This window comes from Perca flavescens, chromosome 7 (assembly GCF_004354835.1).
Source record: "Perca flavescens isolate YP-PL-M2 chromosome 7, PFLA_1.0, whole genome shotgun sequence".
NCBI lineage: Eukaryota > Metazoa > Chordata > Actinopteri > Perciformes > Percidae > Perca > Perca flavescens.
Window position 1 is genome coordinate 24,856,063 of NC_041337.1, and position 15,997 is coordinate 24,872,059.

A 15,997-nucleotide genomic window follows, 5' to 3' on the forward strand; every position below is an offset into this window, starting at 1 on the left:
ACACACACACACACACACACACACACAAATGTCAATGCATGCACACTTTCACACATAGAAAATGTTGATGAATAGGGGACAGTAAAGAACACATACACATGCAGACACTTCTCGGTCCCGACACATTTATTCTCTGTAAATGACAAAAGACTCAAAAGAGTAAAAAAATCAAGCCAGTATTTCCACTGCTGCCTAAAAAAACCCGTCATTGCCTTATCTTTAAGTTTAAGCTCAATATCCTGATACTGTATATTGTCCTAAAATTGGGGGACAATGTACAAACAGGGCTACAAGTCTGGCACTGTTTCACCCACTTCACCCTTAAAGCTGATGTAATCCAAACCCAGTGTGCTGGTGTACAGAGTTATAACAATAAAATTGTGTACTTTGAAATGAATAGCCAGCTCTGTTTCATTGTGTTTACTGTCTTCTCTGCTAGAATGATGTTGGAGGTCAGCGAGTGCTGGTGAACAAGTGGAGTACCTTCATCAAAGCCAGACTGGTCTGCTCTGTACCTGGACCTCACGGCATCGACACACACTTTAACCAACTGGGTGAGATACACACAAACCTTTTTGAACAAAGCTTCTGTCCATGAACACATGCAGCAGCATGCCACAGATAAGCACACAGACTATTTACACACACTTGTCCTCTTCCACAAACAAAAGGCATACAAGCACAAATTCCCACATTATAGTGTATGTAACACACATACTGCATGGCATTGTTTTTTTTATATACAACAGAGGATATTTTTCTGCTGCGGACCAAGGATGAGAGGAACCCAGATGTCTATGCGATCTTCAGCTCCATCAGGTGAATAACCATGACGCTTCATACTCTGTGTATATACAGTACACAATGACATCACTGATGAGTGTGGCTACAAGTGCACCAGAGCACGCCCATTAGTGATGCTGGGTGTTCAGCCTGGTTTGTTACTCAAGTGATGATGGTTTAATTGTGTGATTTCACTGACTTACAACTAATTAAATTGTTGTTGCTGTTAGGCAGTATGACCATCATTGATGCACATAGTTAAAACATAGAATTATATACATTCATGTTTGCCTTTATTTTCAACAATTTCTTACAATTAAACCCTAATAATAAAGGTATTGGTTGACATTCAACTGTATATCCCCCCTCTCTCCTCTACAGTAATGTGTTCCAGGGTTTTGCCGTGTGTGTTTACCGTATGGCTGACATCAGAGAAGCCTTCAACGGACCCTTTGCCCATAAAGAGGGCCCCGACTACCAGTGGGGGGCCTACGAAGGCAGGGTCCCTTATCCAAGACCAGGCGTGGTGAGTAAAGTATATCACCTCTAACTCTAAATTTACTGAACTGTTTGGGTTGCCCAACCTTAACTGTACCTTAACCATACTGTACTTACCATGACACCAATATTTCCAGATTATTTTACATGACAACATTACAGTATAAGGAAACATAAGATGTCCTACTCTTCATATGCTGATGACACACAGCTTTACATTTCTTTAGACTCTGCTGATTTCAGACCTATAAACAAGCTGATAAACTGTGTCCAGAATTGTTTTCCTTGTTGGTAATTAAATAAAGACAAGAACAACACACTTACGAAAAAATAGAGACATTAAATTAAACATTCAAACTCATATTTATTGTTTCTTAAATACAAATCAGCAGGTCAGGAACCTCAGATTTATTTAAAATGCTGATCTAAACATTACCATAGCAACATAACTCAATCAACTTTTATTAATTTACTTTATTTATTTATCTGTCAGGGACAACACATATTCATTTACATTAATGTAAATGTGCCAGATTCAGCCAAAAGGCTAATTTTAATCTCTACTTATCAATAGTTCAAAAATGTATATCTCAAAGAAACTGACTCTGAGAAATGGGTTAATGCATTAATTTCAAACACAGCAATTCTATTTTTGTTGATAACAAAAAGGAAGGCTCAAGCTCATTTTACAACACAGCAGCAACACAACAAACTACAGCCTCCAAAATGATCATAAAGTTGAATCAACACCTCTCTAAAACGGTTTCAACAAAAACTGAACGTCCATGTCCAAGAAAGTCCAGTACCTTAGATTTTCTAAAGACATAATGTGGATGGCACATCTTCTTAGATGAAGTGGTTACTCAGGCCTACTGTGTGTGCTACAATAGAGAGGGTGATAAAAAAATGAGGCATAGAAAGTTTCCATATCAGTAAAGTAAACTACTGTATGTGGTAGTGCAGCTGTGGTGACTATACACAGTACAGAGCCTTTTCCTGGTTTACATCCTGACTCTCCGTGGAGCTCTGTCATGTTCTCTCAACCACATCACTGTAATTCATACACACAAACACGCGTGTAAGGCAACACACATACACACGATCACGTTGCGCTGGTACTTCCACCTCATTACCAGAGTGCAGGAGAGCGTATGGAGGCAGAAGAAATATGAATAATGTGAGAACAGAGCAGACACCTCTGTGGTTTCACTCCGCTGACTCCCTGATTAACAGGAATGTCTTGGCCCGAAACTATGAGTATAAGAGAGAGAGAGGGAAGGAGGAAGAGAGGAAAAAGGTGAAGATGATGAAGAGGCACAGATTAGCTGGAGTTAAAAAATTCACCATATTCTCTTATAAAACAATTTCAATGACCTAGATTTTTCTGTATCGTTGGAACCAGACAGAACATTAAACTTTTGTTTTTCCCTGGCTTTTCCATTAGTAACAGATTACATCTTTATACTGTGTAATATTCATCATGTCTCCTTACTCACCTATCAAAACTCACCCAGGAATGGAAAATAAAAGCTCAGTTTATATGAGAGAGAATTGTTGGATTTATCTTCCCTATGTATTTATCTTGGATCGACATATTACTTCACATTGTTTAAATGTGTGTCAGAACTCATTCTGTAATAGAGGGAATGATAGGATTGTCTAGATTTTAGAGCTTTAATGGTAATCCTACCTGGAATGAATTTTGTGAGGCATTTGTCTGCCTGCTTCTGTCATCCACACTGACATCTAATTTCATCATAATAACCTCATGTTTGATACTTACTGTAAATACTAAGCTTCTGCATTGCTATCACAATGATTTTATCTTTTATGATCCATACAGCATTTAATTTACCTGGGTATTTCTATTGGACTGATTTCTGACATGAAAATTACTTTCACAGCCTGTTTTAAATCAACAGTACTATATTATACTGTCACCTCGATAATCAGAGCATCATCTGCACATTTTTCTGCCTCCTGCCTGCACTGACAGTTTGGCTTGAATTTAAAGTGTCATACTTTCAACCATAAAGGCTTTAGATGTTGAACTTAACTATCCTTTCCCGATTGAGTCAGAACCCAACTATCTGTTCAGGGATTGTCAACTGTCTTCTTTGGTTTGAGATATTACAGGATATAATTAATGTTCTTAGTTCAAACAGAGGCTTCTGCTAAGCTATTTATATGTCTGTCTAACATACAGGCATACTCCCTTTTTCGTCATAGTGTTGTTTTCTTCCACTGAACCTACATTTAAGTACCAGTAGAAACCAGTGAGTATTTAATTGGTACCTGATTCATACAACAAAATTACATTGTAAATCGCAGGCTGTAGTATGAAGTGTTACCAAAAATGGATTCTGTTGTGTTTGTGTTGTGACACAGAACACTTGCAGAAGAATGAAACCACAACTACAGAGGTTGATATAGACATGAAGAAAGTCATTTTCCAGGATTTGAACCTAAACTAATCTCTCTTTCCTTTGCTGGGTCTGTTTGTTATAATGGAGCAATTTCCCAAATGCAATACAAAAGGGCTCACACACAATGCATACTGTGCTTAACACACATACATGCAAACATGCTCAAATACACACTAAAAATGGACGTGAATAGAAGTCTGCCAAATATGCTCACCTCTTCTCTCTCTCTCTCATTAATCCTCACTTGGCTCTCAGTTGGAGATGGAAAGCAGTCGGCCTGATGCAGCAAAGTTTGGATGAGTTGACAAGAGATTTTGGAGCTGTTCCAGTTTAGGTTTTATGCACTGTGCAAACAGATGCAGAGTAGTTTAGAGAGCAGTTTAAAACACTGACATATCAAGAATGTGCATTGAGTGGTCAGGAAATCCTAAATGTTGAAGAAACATAGTCCCTTAAGTTCCAAAAGGAAAGTGCAAAAGATTATGTTGTTTTGTTTCTGTGTGTAAAAGTAACAATTGTGTTGATTTTAGCATACAGCTTACTCACAGGTTAGATAAAGTTATGCTTGGAACCAATTTTGAATTATCAACAACCATCACAATTCATACACTACTTTTTGTAAAATATCATACTGTAAAGGCATGTACATTTTATACGAAGCATTTGTAGTTAGCAAGTTGGGGTATTGAGCTTGGATTTGCTTACACATTCCACACCTTCTGCAATACATTGTAATTGACCCCATTTAGTAAACCATACTCAGAGGAACGTACTATTATCAATCGTTTGTGCAGATTTGAGTCTAACGTCCCTGCACAGTTTATTTCCCCCCTCTGAAATTGAATCCAGACCATTAGAGAGCTATTGTGTGGATCAGTTTCTGTTGTGATAAGCAAAAGTAACAATATTTCTACCATATGGTAGTACAGTCTGGGACAGCAATATCAGGCAATGAGATTTATACAAATACCTATAAGTACCTATAACTGCTCTCTCAAGAATCTCGTCTGTGTAAGAGACTCTGTCTAGGTTAAATTCAACCTGTTCTCTCAGACTTAATTTGCGATATTTGTCACTAATGACTTTGATATATGCTTTCATTTTAGTCAGTCACTGTTTCTGTTTCACTTTGCTAGGCTCTTAAGTAATTTCAAAGTATTTCAAATCTTGAGTGAAAGTATCATTCACCAGAGCAGCTAATTTGATCATTGCAGCTCCCTGGTTTATTTCCAAATGACTCTTAATATCAACCCCAAAAGACTAGATTTGAGTCTTGTGAGCCCGGGCAGTAACTCTGTAAAGCTCAAGTCTACCCTCTCTCTCCATTGCTGCAGTCATTGATCTTAATTCACAAAACTTTGGCTTCTTTGCAAAGAATTGCTTATCAGAATGAGCAAACCCAACGGTCATATGGTTCGCATACATGTCTTTATTTGGACATTGTTCAGCCCTCTAAATTATTTGAGTGATACAGTGTCTCAGCCAAGTACCAGCACATTCATTTTTCTCATACAGTGACACAAATGGGCCGTTTTTTAACTAACTCTGCTTCTATAGAGCTGTTTCCAAACACATAACTTTACAACCGTGGTTTTGAACTGTCATCCAAAGTTTTCAGGCACAGTAAAACTGCTAATGAGGGTTCTTTGAGAAGTCTTTAAAACCTTAATTAGGCCACATTTTCTTGGAAAACCCACCTCCAGTGAAGGATAATGGTGGGAATGTAGAGTAATGGTGGAAAATGCCCAGAGCTTTGCTTTCTTCTGTCTTGCTTCTGTTTGTCTAGATTTCTCATCTCTCCCTCTGCCTCTCCAGTGCCCTAGTAAAATCACCAACCAGCCAGGAAGAGAGTTTGGCAGCACAAAGGACTTCCCTGATTCAGTGCTGCAGTTTGCCCGTAGTCACCCATTGATGTGGCGGCCGGTGTATCCCGCTCTGCGCCAGCCTGTGCTTGTTAAGGCCAACATTCCTTACAAGCTGAAGCAAATTGTGGTGGACCGGGTCGAGGCAGAGGACGGGCAGTATGACGTCATGTTCATTGGCACAGGTAATACGAGTATGAATATGAATACAGCCCTTTGGAATATCGTGGCAGAGAACAGGTTCCTGTTCTGTCACTTATAGTGTGTGTGTTTGTGTCTTTCAGACGTTGGCACAGTATTGAAGGTGATTGCCCTGCACAGTGGAAACAGCCTGGAACCAGAGGAGGTCACACTGGAGGAGCTGCAAGTCTTCAAAGTAGGTTTTTACTCCATCAGGTATCTGTATTATTTATTAATTCTCTCTATTCTCTGCTTCTTCCTAAATCATTGTTTTTTAGGCCATATTGAAGAAGCGGCTATACATCATTATAGATGGCATTTCTTTCACTGTGTCTCTTAAACCCTCTTTGTAGTCAACACATAAGGAACGACAAAGATGTCTTAAAAGAAAACCTATAATCACAATTTTTCCTCATTTTACATCTTACGTCCATCCTTTTTCTAATTGTAAGCCTTATCACATGCTGTGTCAACATATTTTTATTATTGCAGGTGCCAACTCAGATTACATCGATGGACATATCCGTGAAAAGGGTAAGTTAATATAACTGTAATTACTAAATTAATGCTCCCTTCTATTAACTGTTTTACCAGCATCATGGCTTACGCCGCTTTTTCTCCTCTTATGATTTTAAACAGCAAGCCCTGTATGTGGGCTCTCCAGCAGGTGTGGCGCAGGTGAAGCTGCATCGCTGTGAGACTTACGGGAAAGCCTGTGCCGAGTGCTGCCTGGCCAGGGACCCTTACTGCGCCTGGGATGGATCATTGTGCGCACGGTACACGCCCAACAGCAAACGACGCTACCGCAGACAAGACATCAGGCATGGAAACCCTGTGCTGCAGTGTGTAGATCAGAATCTGAGTGGTAAGTGTGACTACCTGCTTAGACCCTTCTTTTGTACCATATTTGTTCCTCATGCAGGACTATTTCTTGGTTGGGTGCAGTGACTTTCCTGACAGCCCCTGTCGAGGTAATAGTCCCTTGTTAAACTGCAACTTTTTGTTTTTAGACTTTGGTTTTTGTACAGATTAAACAAACAAAGATATCACTTTACAATTAGTGAACCAGGCTAAGTGTTTCCTCCTGCTTCCAGTCTTTACCGTAAAGACTTTACGGGTATGCTAAGCTAAGCTAACAGCCTGCTGGCTGTAACTTGAGTGGTAGCAACCTTAATCTAAATATCCTATCACATAGATAACTGACACTTTTCATAGAGAACTTACTACAATTAATGCATATTTTCCTCTTTATAACTGCTCATTGTCCTGGTTTTGAGGTAATGTTCTGAACTTTTTTAGCTAAGCATTTCTTCTTGTAGGTCTAGACAGGGTGGTGCTCTCCTCACTTTAAACTATTTAGCTGTGGAGAGGAAGAAGACCAGTGAGACTCCACTCTTATGTCTACTGTCTGTGAGTTTGTAAACACCTGACGTCCAAGGGAAGATGCTATTGGACAAGTTCCAGCCTGTGTTTGAATGAAGATTGTATGTGTTTATGTTTGTAAGGGTCAGTGTACAGGGTGTCTTTGAGCTTTTATCTCAGGATGAAAGCCATGTTGAAAGCGTGTTTATGAGAGAAGTCTGATTTGTAGTCTGGCAGTTTATCCTAGCTGTATGGGACAGATGTTGTGCAGTCTATATTAGACAGAAAATGTTAACTCCTCAACAACGCATACGTACATTACAACCTTGTACATGTTTCTAGGGCGAGATGAGAGGGAGAGCGAGCTGTAAGATTGAAATATAAGCTCAAACTGAGGTTATCTAAAGCCATCAGTGATCATATGAAAAGTAAGAACCAACAAAAAGTAGAAAGACAAATGAGTCTGAGAAAATGGATAAAAGAGATGTGGAGGTGAGGGTAAGAACAAGTGTGAGGACAGACAAAAAGGAGAAAAAGGAGACTGTGGAGAGGGAGAAGAAAGGATGTGTGCATGTGTTTGCTCACCTGACTGTAGGTATGTTGCTGAGGTGATGAAATATGCCTCCCTCAAGGCCTGTGAATTAACCTACATTTTATGAAGTTTCATTGTGCCAAGGTGTCAAGTTGGTGTTGAAGTATAACCCCCAGAGGCATGTGTTTTCTTTGCTAAGACTGAAATAATGTTCGCTATTTGTTAGGGATTTCTTCTAAATGGGTACTCACATGGCAAGTGAACTTTTCACAAGGTACAGGCCAGTGTTGTAGTACTCAAGACTGGTCTCAAGTCCACTTTTTAAAGGTCTCAGCCTCATTTTTCTCTCACATTTTTCTTTACTTGGTCTTCTCTCGGTCTCGGATGAAAAGGACTCTGGATTTTATTTCAAGAAACATAAAGAAACGTAAGCTAAGTGTAAGGGACTCTAGCGAAGCTAGCTAGCTAAAGTTGTCAATCTGCCTCTTTACCAAAAATTCAGAAATCTCTTCACCCCTAACCCAAAGTGATTTAGCGAATATTAGCTATACATATTAGCTAGTTGTGTATATACTGTATGTTTCAGTTGTTTGGTCTTGTCTTGGTCTTGATACACTCTGGTCTTGGTAATGACTTGGTCTCGGTTTAGGTGTTCTTGACTGCAACACTGGTACAGACAAAGATGCTGCCTGGTTCATTAACTGTGTCTCCATATCACCATTATATCACGCTTATATCTGTATTTTCTGAGGTCTGCAGTACAGATTGCAACTTTCTTTGTGTACAGTACAATGTAGGTAGTATTTGGGATTGATGTTTTGAGAAATATGCTTTTTTGCTTTCTTGCAGAGAGTGAGATGAGAAGACCGCTACCACTCTCGTACAGGCTGCAAACAGGGGTAAAAAGATAGCCTTGCTCTGTCTAATGGTGAAAGAAATCTGCTTACCAACACATTTATAACTCATTCATCAAGTGAGTTAGGTGTATTTTGTTACCTTTGGACAGAGCCTGGCCACCTGTTTCCAGTCTTTATGCTAAGCTAACCGGCTACTGGCTCCAGCTTCATATTGCATGTGCACTTAACTGAGAGTGGTGTTGATCTTACCATCTAAATCTTGTCAAGAAAGCAAGATTAACGGGAGTCTTCATTTTAATTTTTTCACAATCTTTCAAATCCTCTCTCTCCAGAAGACCTAGATGTGACAGAAGACAGGGTGGTGTATGGGACCGAGAACAACAGCACCTTCCTGGAGTGTGTTCCTCGCTCTCCACAAGCTACTGTCACCTGGCTCGTCCAACGTGATGACCACAAGGAAGAGGTAAGATGATAAGTAAATAGCCATCAGATCAAAATCAAGATAAAGATAACAAAATGCCACCCTTTCTTATATGATGGGAGGAAGGTGGGGAAGCCTTGAAAGACTTCTGCCCAATGGTGGACCGAGTAACTGCCTTTAACTGCTGGAGTAAGTGCCTTTAAAAGTGAGATTTGTGCGTGAATTTGGCACATGGTTGATACATTTGACAGCCATTTGACATATGGTTGAAATTAAGCAGTTATATTTCAAAGGAAAATGCACAACCACTCTTTCTCTTGGATAAACAGTGAATTCAAACCTTGACCACATGCCACTGAAAGCTGAAGTGTCAATCAATGTCTAGCTGCCACTGTGACTTAAACACGGTGTTACAAAGTCGTTTAAAAGTGGATTTAGAATACTTAGAAACGTATGTTTCTGCGTACGCCCTCACCCACAGTAAACATTCATTTGTTTGAGGGTATGTTTCTCCAAGCTTAACCGAGTGCCTCGGTCAGCCATGCAAGTATTAAGGCATTACCACCCCTCTCCATTTCCTTGCAAATAAACATTTGGCTGCTACTCCAGCTGACAAGGCTGCCATATTTGTGTTGGCACAGAGGGATAGTTCGACAAGCAAAGGGATGGATAGAGAATAGAGAAACTAGTGTTATAAATGAATAGAGGAGAGACTTGGGGTGAATGTAGGTAAGGAAAGAAAGAGAGAATGAGTGGAAAGAAAAAGGCAGGGAAAAAGTTAAAACCAACAGTGACTGGATTTCATGGTACATTCTTGCTGTTGCAATTCAAGCTGCAAAAACAACACATTGCCCCGTTCGCCCTCTTTCTTTTCTCATGCTATGAAATGGATTACATGCTCTTTGTCCAAATATTCCTGATTTCTTTTTTATAGTTTGTTGGCATCAGCCTGATGAATAGGCTGAAATACATTGAAAGCACAATTTTCACATGTTCATTTTCAAAACATCTGCCATTAGAATAATTTGAAAGATAAAAACTACATATAGTGGCTTTAAATCCCTTTGTTCTCACTGCTTTCTTGTTCATCCACTTAACGATAAAATCTTTGCATTAATAGTCAAAAGGCTTTGGAACTTTTATATATACCGCAAAAGCGAATTTCTTGTACATGCAACCATTTGCAACATTCACAAATTCTTAGCAAAAGAAATTTTAATAATTCTTGAACTCGTAAAATATATTTGTGTCTTTTTTTTGTACTGCATTGCAGCCATGTGACTACACAGTCACAGTCCAATCTGAAACAAAACTACATGTTGATTCCATATCCTAATTCTTTTTTCTCTGCATCATGTCTTAAAATCTTAACCGTATGCTGTTACACAAATTCTCCCTCTGCCTCACTCAGGTAAAGCTGGACGAACGGGTGATGTCTACAGAGCAGGGCCTTCTGTTTCGTCGTCTCTTCCGCCAGGACGAAGGCGTCTACATCTGCCGCTCTCGAGAGCATGGCTTCACACAGACCCTGGCCCGCCTTACTCTCGAAGTCCTCCAGGGGGAGACTGTGGACGAGCTCATGGCACGTGACACCCCTGGCCTCTCCGACACGTTCAAAGACCGGTCCACAGGAAGCTACAGAGCCTGGATGCCTTGTAGTGCATACACCAGGGGCGGCTCATCAAGCCAAATCGGCCAATCGCGTACATGGTTCAAGGATATCATGCAGCTGATTGGGCCGTCGAACCTGCCACACGTGGAGGAATACTGTGAGAGGATGTGGTGCAACGACAAGTTGAGGAGGAAACACAAGAGCATGCTGGAGAAATACCGCCAAGCGCAGGAGAGCGCCAGGAAGGCACGTAGCAAGAGCTCTGGCGAACGTAACCGGACGCCGAGGGATCTCAGCGCATGGGAGGAGTAGCGGAGAGAAAGCGACCGGGGGATAAAGAAGGAGAAAATGAATGAGTATAAAGGGACAAAGAATACAGTACAGGACAAGATGAATTGGGCAGCAAAAGAGTCAAGACCAGCATCAACTCCTAATAGTTGAAACATTCTAACCTGGATTTGTAAGAATAAGGTAGATCAGAACAGTGCGTCTGCTTTTGCCATTAGACCTAACAAAGTGGTTTTTATCAGAGTATGTGTAGGTCAGGTGCTAGGGGTTGGCCCAAAAAAGACATAAGGTTGTCTGGAAAGACAGCACAAAAGAGACTGCTACTGAACTGGTTCTGTTGCTGATGTAATGATGTTGATGAAGAGAAAAGGAGAGACAATCTTTCAAATACACTCTTATATACTTTTACGGTTGAAAATGGCAGACACATAAAATCATCAAGTCACATAAAATCCTCACAAACCTCAGATTTCTAAAACGTATGCATGCCTGTGGACTATCTCTTTGATGAACAGTTTGTGTTGGCTCTTGGCAAATTTCAAAAAGAGAGGGGCTTCACATTTACATACTTTGCATCTTTGGACCGAAAAATAGCAAGTTTGTCAAGTGCAGCTCTGGCACACAAGGACACATACTTTCCTTTGTTTTTGTCACATTTCACACAATACAGTCACTGGATCCTTCTCACTTTATTATATGTATTTAATGGGCCATGTTTCTTGCCTTGCTCTGCACTTGGCTTTTAAAAAATATTCATATGTGACTTCAGCTCGAGACATAACTGAGTTTGCAGTGTATTTATAAGAACCATATGCAACTAATGCAACCGGGCTTAGACACTTAATGTATCTAATCTCGCCACTGTACATGCACACAAACAGTCTCTACATAAACTGAGATCCCACTCACCCATTACACTGAATGCATAAGCTCAACTAGCTCAAACTGGAAGCTTCCATGAGACGACTGTTGATGGTTCAACAGATTAAAAGCACATTGCTTTATTTTTACTGCTCTGGGTTGAACTTTCCATTAAACACCAGCTACAGATCAAGGGGGGGTGTCTAACTGCGTGTCAATCACTGCTCATGCACACTCATTCATTCTCCCTTGTGGGGGGAGGGGCTTAGGAGACCATTTTGGGCTTTAGCAGAAAGGGGGGAGGGACTGAAAAGTTGTCTGATTAAATTTTTTTGATGGATCTTTGCAATCCTACCTACAGCATATTTAACACCAATCTAGCAAGTAGCACTGAAAATGATTATTTTTAAATCTTTTTTCAATTAAATTGTATTTCTTGAGTAATTGTTTAGTTTAAAACAGCCAAGGTGACCTCTTCAAATTGCTTTTTTTCTGACCAACAGTCAAAAATCATCCATTAAAAGTAGAAATGACATCAACCAACCTCTCTGACGTAGCCTCTCCTCACACACTACAATCATCCACTAAACTCATTTTCCCACAGTTCCTCTGTGTGCTGTAGTACTCCAGTGACAATAGAGGGAACAATAGAAGGGGTCAGCTGTAACGGCCGACTCCACTTCACAAAACACTGGTTTTATGACGGTTCATGGTTTGAATACATCCACATTGTTATTGTCTTCAGTTGTGTGGTTAAAATATAATCTTTTACGTGAACTGAATCCAAAGAAGGTTTTCCTTCCACGGGTGAGAGAATGGAAGGTTGAAAACAAATAAAGAAACAGGGCCTTGGGTAGGGTGAGATGAGAGCATTGTAACCTTAAGGAGTGGGGGTCAAGGAAGACAAACTGCAGGCTGAGGAGAACGAATGCCAAGCTTCAGTTTGGGTGACTGTTTACATAAAAAAATCCAAGATGATATTATCTACATTTGTTCTGGGATCAATCAGATGTTGGTGGACAAAGTGGTGAAATCATCAGTTTCCAATTAAAAACTGTACTAAAGTGTTGTATGTTTATTGGAGTAATTTGAAAACTGCTAAACACATTTAAAACACTGCAATCAGCTGTTGACAAATAGCCTGTTGTTGCCAAAGAATTGAGAAGCTCCAATATGGAGGGTGAAATCCCTATAACGTTCACAATATTCTAGGAGCACTATCGTTTAAAATTAGCCAGGAAACTACATTAACACCAGTGAACTTGGTAACCTTTATGTAACCTTCATGGCGTGTGAATAGCTTCGGAGAGGACAAATAAAAAAAAAAAGAGGAGTGAACATGGGGAGAAGACAGGAGAGAGAGATTTAAAAAAAAAAAGGTACTATAAGCATCTTGTGGAGGCTGAATTTGCAATTTATAAAATTCCTAATACCTATATTAATACTAATTTTCTTCATCGGTATGAAGTGAGTATTTCAAAAAGTGACATTTCCCCCAGTTTGTACAGCACACTTAAGCACACATTTTACTCAAGCAAAGTTTATTTTCTTAGTTTGGGGATAGGGAGAGTGACTATTAGACACCACTGTTTTCTTTAAAAATATTGCTTCTGATGTATATCTAAAGTGAAAGAAAATGATAGAGTGACAGGAAGATGGTATGCATGAAACAAAGAGACAGCTGGTAGGGTAAAAGAAAGTTAAATCTTGAATTACCCTGACAAAAATCCTCCTCAAAAGTTCCTTTCTCATAAAATTGTCACTTTTGTATTTTAGTCTTGTCATGTTTTTGCATTGTCTGGTCTGCTCTGGTCTATAAAGATGATAAAGTCATATTTTGGTGGTGGTGGTGGTGGTAACACTCTGCTCCTCAAATCCTGACCCTGCATTACTGTCATCAGAAAATTAAAAACTGTGTTTAAGGTATAACTGTGTTACTATTATTGTAAACTTAAAGTATAAAATTGTCTAAAAACACAAGTTTCCATTTTATGGCAACTGTCATAGTGAAAACGGCAAAATAAATGCGGACACGTTTTTTCTCTTTTTCTTTTTTAGCTGGACAGTGTTTTGAGACTTAAAATGACAAAAATAATAATTTGTGAATTTTTGCAAATATTGAATTTTTAGTTGCTGACAAAAATGTGGCATGACTGATTAAATGTCAGTTTTTGTACATGTTTAAACACACACTTTGTATAGTTTTCAGGTGCATTTTAGTTGTTGTACAAAGTATGTGGTGGTTTTGCATCTCACATTTATATTTCTATCTTATAAAATAGCTAGTTCAGTGCAGTTTGTCAATAGTTTAAAAATGTTATCTCAAACACATGCACTTATTCTACCTTAATGTTTAAGTGTAGTGTTTTGCAGTATTTTAGTAAAAACACTTGGATGGATTTATCATTTAACAAAGATCCAAACACTGTATGTACAATGTATTGTGATACCTTTTGTAACACTGGGACAGGATTTCGCTCCAGTCAAACTACACCAGGTGATTTCACTGATTAGTTGCTCCACCTGATTGCAGGTGCAATAATTAATACCTGGCTGCACATGCTCTGACCTCCACAGCTACTCTACATTAAGCAGACAAAGAGGTTCTGTCAGGTTCAGACTGTGAGAGAAGACGCTGCAGTAAAAACATTCATAACATCTATCTACTCAGGATTATGGCACCCTTGAATTTGGAAGGTCAGCAGTCTTTCAAGCACATAGCCATCACAAACCTGAAAGATTCAACCAGCATGGTTTCCCTGCAGTAAACAATTCTTACTGAACAACACTCAATATAGAATTTAGGCTCAACATTGTAAGGATCCTTTGATTAGATATGAACATTAATTTGGTGACCTGTCCCTTTATTGTACTGTAAAACTGTGCTGGTTGTGGGGTCTCTGACAGAGCCTAATTTAAATGCATATTTATGTTTTATTTAAGTGTCTTTCTGCCATGCATGCTATGTACTTGTATGCTATTTAACAGCATTAAAAGTTGATTTTCTAACATAAAGGAGGTGATCCCTGTCTGAGTGTTTTATAGAATTTGACTTTTTGTTTTTTGGGGTAAAGGGAGTCTTTTTAGTGTTTTGGCAGGACAAGACTAATTGTGCCAGTGACATAAACACAGAAAAACAGCAGGCCACTTTTATAAACTATAGCTTTTACTTCACTGAAACCAAGTCATGCTCTATTTAATACTGAATCAACAGCATGCAGACTGCACACCTGAAACAAAGTGGTTTTTCATTTAATGTTAGGGTTAAATAGACCCTTTTTAGCTTTATTTTCCATGTCTGCTTTCATTTATTGTGTGTCTGTGTGTGTGTGTGTGTGTGTGTGTGTGTGTGTGTGTGTGTGTGTGTGTGTGTGTGTGTGTGTGTGTGTGTGTGTGTGTGTGTGTGTTTTCTCTTTCTTTACATGTATTGGGCCAAATATTTTTGGCTAAATAGCCAAAACAAAATTAGACATTTTAGGGCTATTTAATGTAAAGACTTGGTTTAGGATTAGGGCAACTCAGGTTAGGTTAGGTTTAGGGAAACAAACTAAAAGAAAATAAATGCTGGTTATTTGGGTCCCCATACTGTAGGTACAACAACAAATATGTATCAGTGCAAAAGTTCTGGTATTTTTACTTTTTGTGTGTGCACACTCACTGCAATCTCAAAAATTAGCCAGAAGGACATGTCCATGCATGAGTGTGTGATTGCAGATTTACAGACCCAGTGCTGGCCCATTACGTTACCCTGTTACTGGGTCTGGCCATGCATGTGATTGGAGGGTAATTGGGCAGTAAACATCTGTGGGAATGTGCAGTAACAATGGCTGCTTGTCGCCGCAGCAAACAGACCATCTCAGAAAAACCAAACCTGCAACCGAACCCACTAAACGACTTCACACCCTGACAATTAACGCAGCCATATAAACACACACACACACACACACACACACACACACACACACATGCAGGATGAATGTTTGCACACACAGATATGAAGCTGCGTGCATAAAGGCCCACAAACACCCAAATGTTCACACACCCTGCCCTGTAAAAATCTTAACAATGCCAATTCTGATGTGAGTCTCCACTGTATAAAAGAATTAAAGTGGCCCCAGTGTTTATGTTGTCTACAGTATGGGTCAAGCCTCAAGAAACAAATTAATTAATAAATTAAGGGACACACACACACACACACACACACACACACACACACACACACACACACACACACACACACACTGGAAGCCATAGTAACAACTTATTTTAACTTTAAAGTTATATTCTAAAATAAGAATGAATGGGTCAAAGTTTA

General features: G+C 39.4%; 1 protein-coding gene across 2 annotated transcripts in view; it reads left to right on the forward strand.

Moving 5' to 3' along the window:
* Positions 1–11,412, forward strand: part of sema3bl (sema domain, immunoglobulin domain (Ig), short basic domain, secreted, (semaphorin) 3bl) — a 57,320-nt gene extending 45,908 nt beyond the window's left edge. The window contains exons 8-16 of one of the 2 annotated variants that reach the window (XM_028583398.1): positions 440–554; positions 750–819; positions 1,165–1,309; positions 5,523–5,754; positions 5,854–5,945; positions 6,242–6,283; positions 6,389–6,614; positions 8,833–8,963; positions 10,333–11,412. In XM_028583398.1, the coding sequence (XP_028439199.1) occupies positions 440–554; positions 750–819; positions 1,165–1,309; positions 5,523–5,754; positions 5,854–5,945; positions 6,242–6,283; positions 6,389–6,614; positions 8,833–8,963; positions 10,333–10,845 (1,566 nt within the window). In that variant the 3' untranslated portion in view covers positions 10,846–11,412. The remainder of the gene's footprint in view (positions 1–439; positions 555–749; positions 820–1,164; positions 1,310–5,522; positions 5,755–5,853; positions 5,946–6,241; positions 6,284–6,388; positions 6,615–8,832; positions 8,964–10,332) is intronic. The other variant, XM_028583399.1, reaches the window with a different exon arrangement.
* The last annotated feature ends 4,585 nt before the right edge of the window (positions 11,413–15,997 follow it).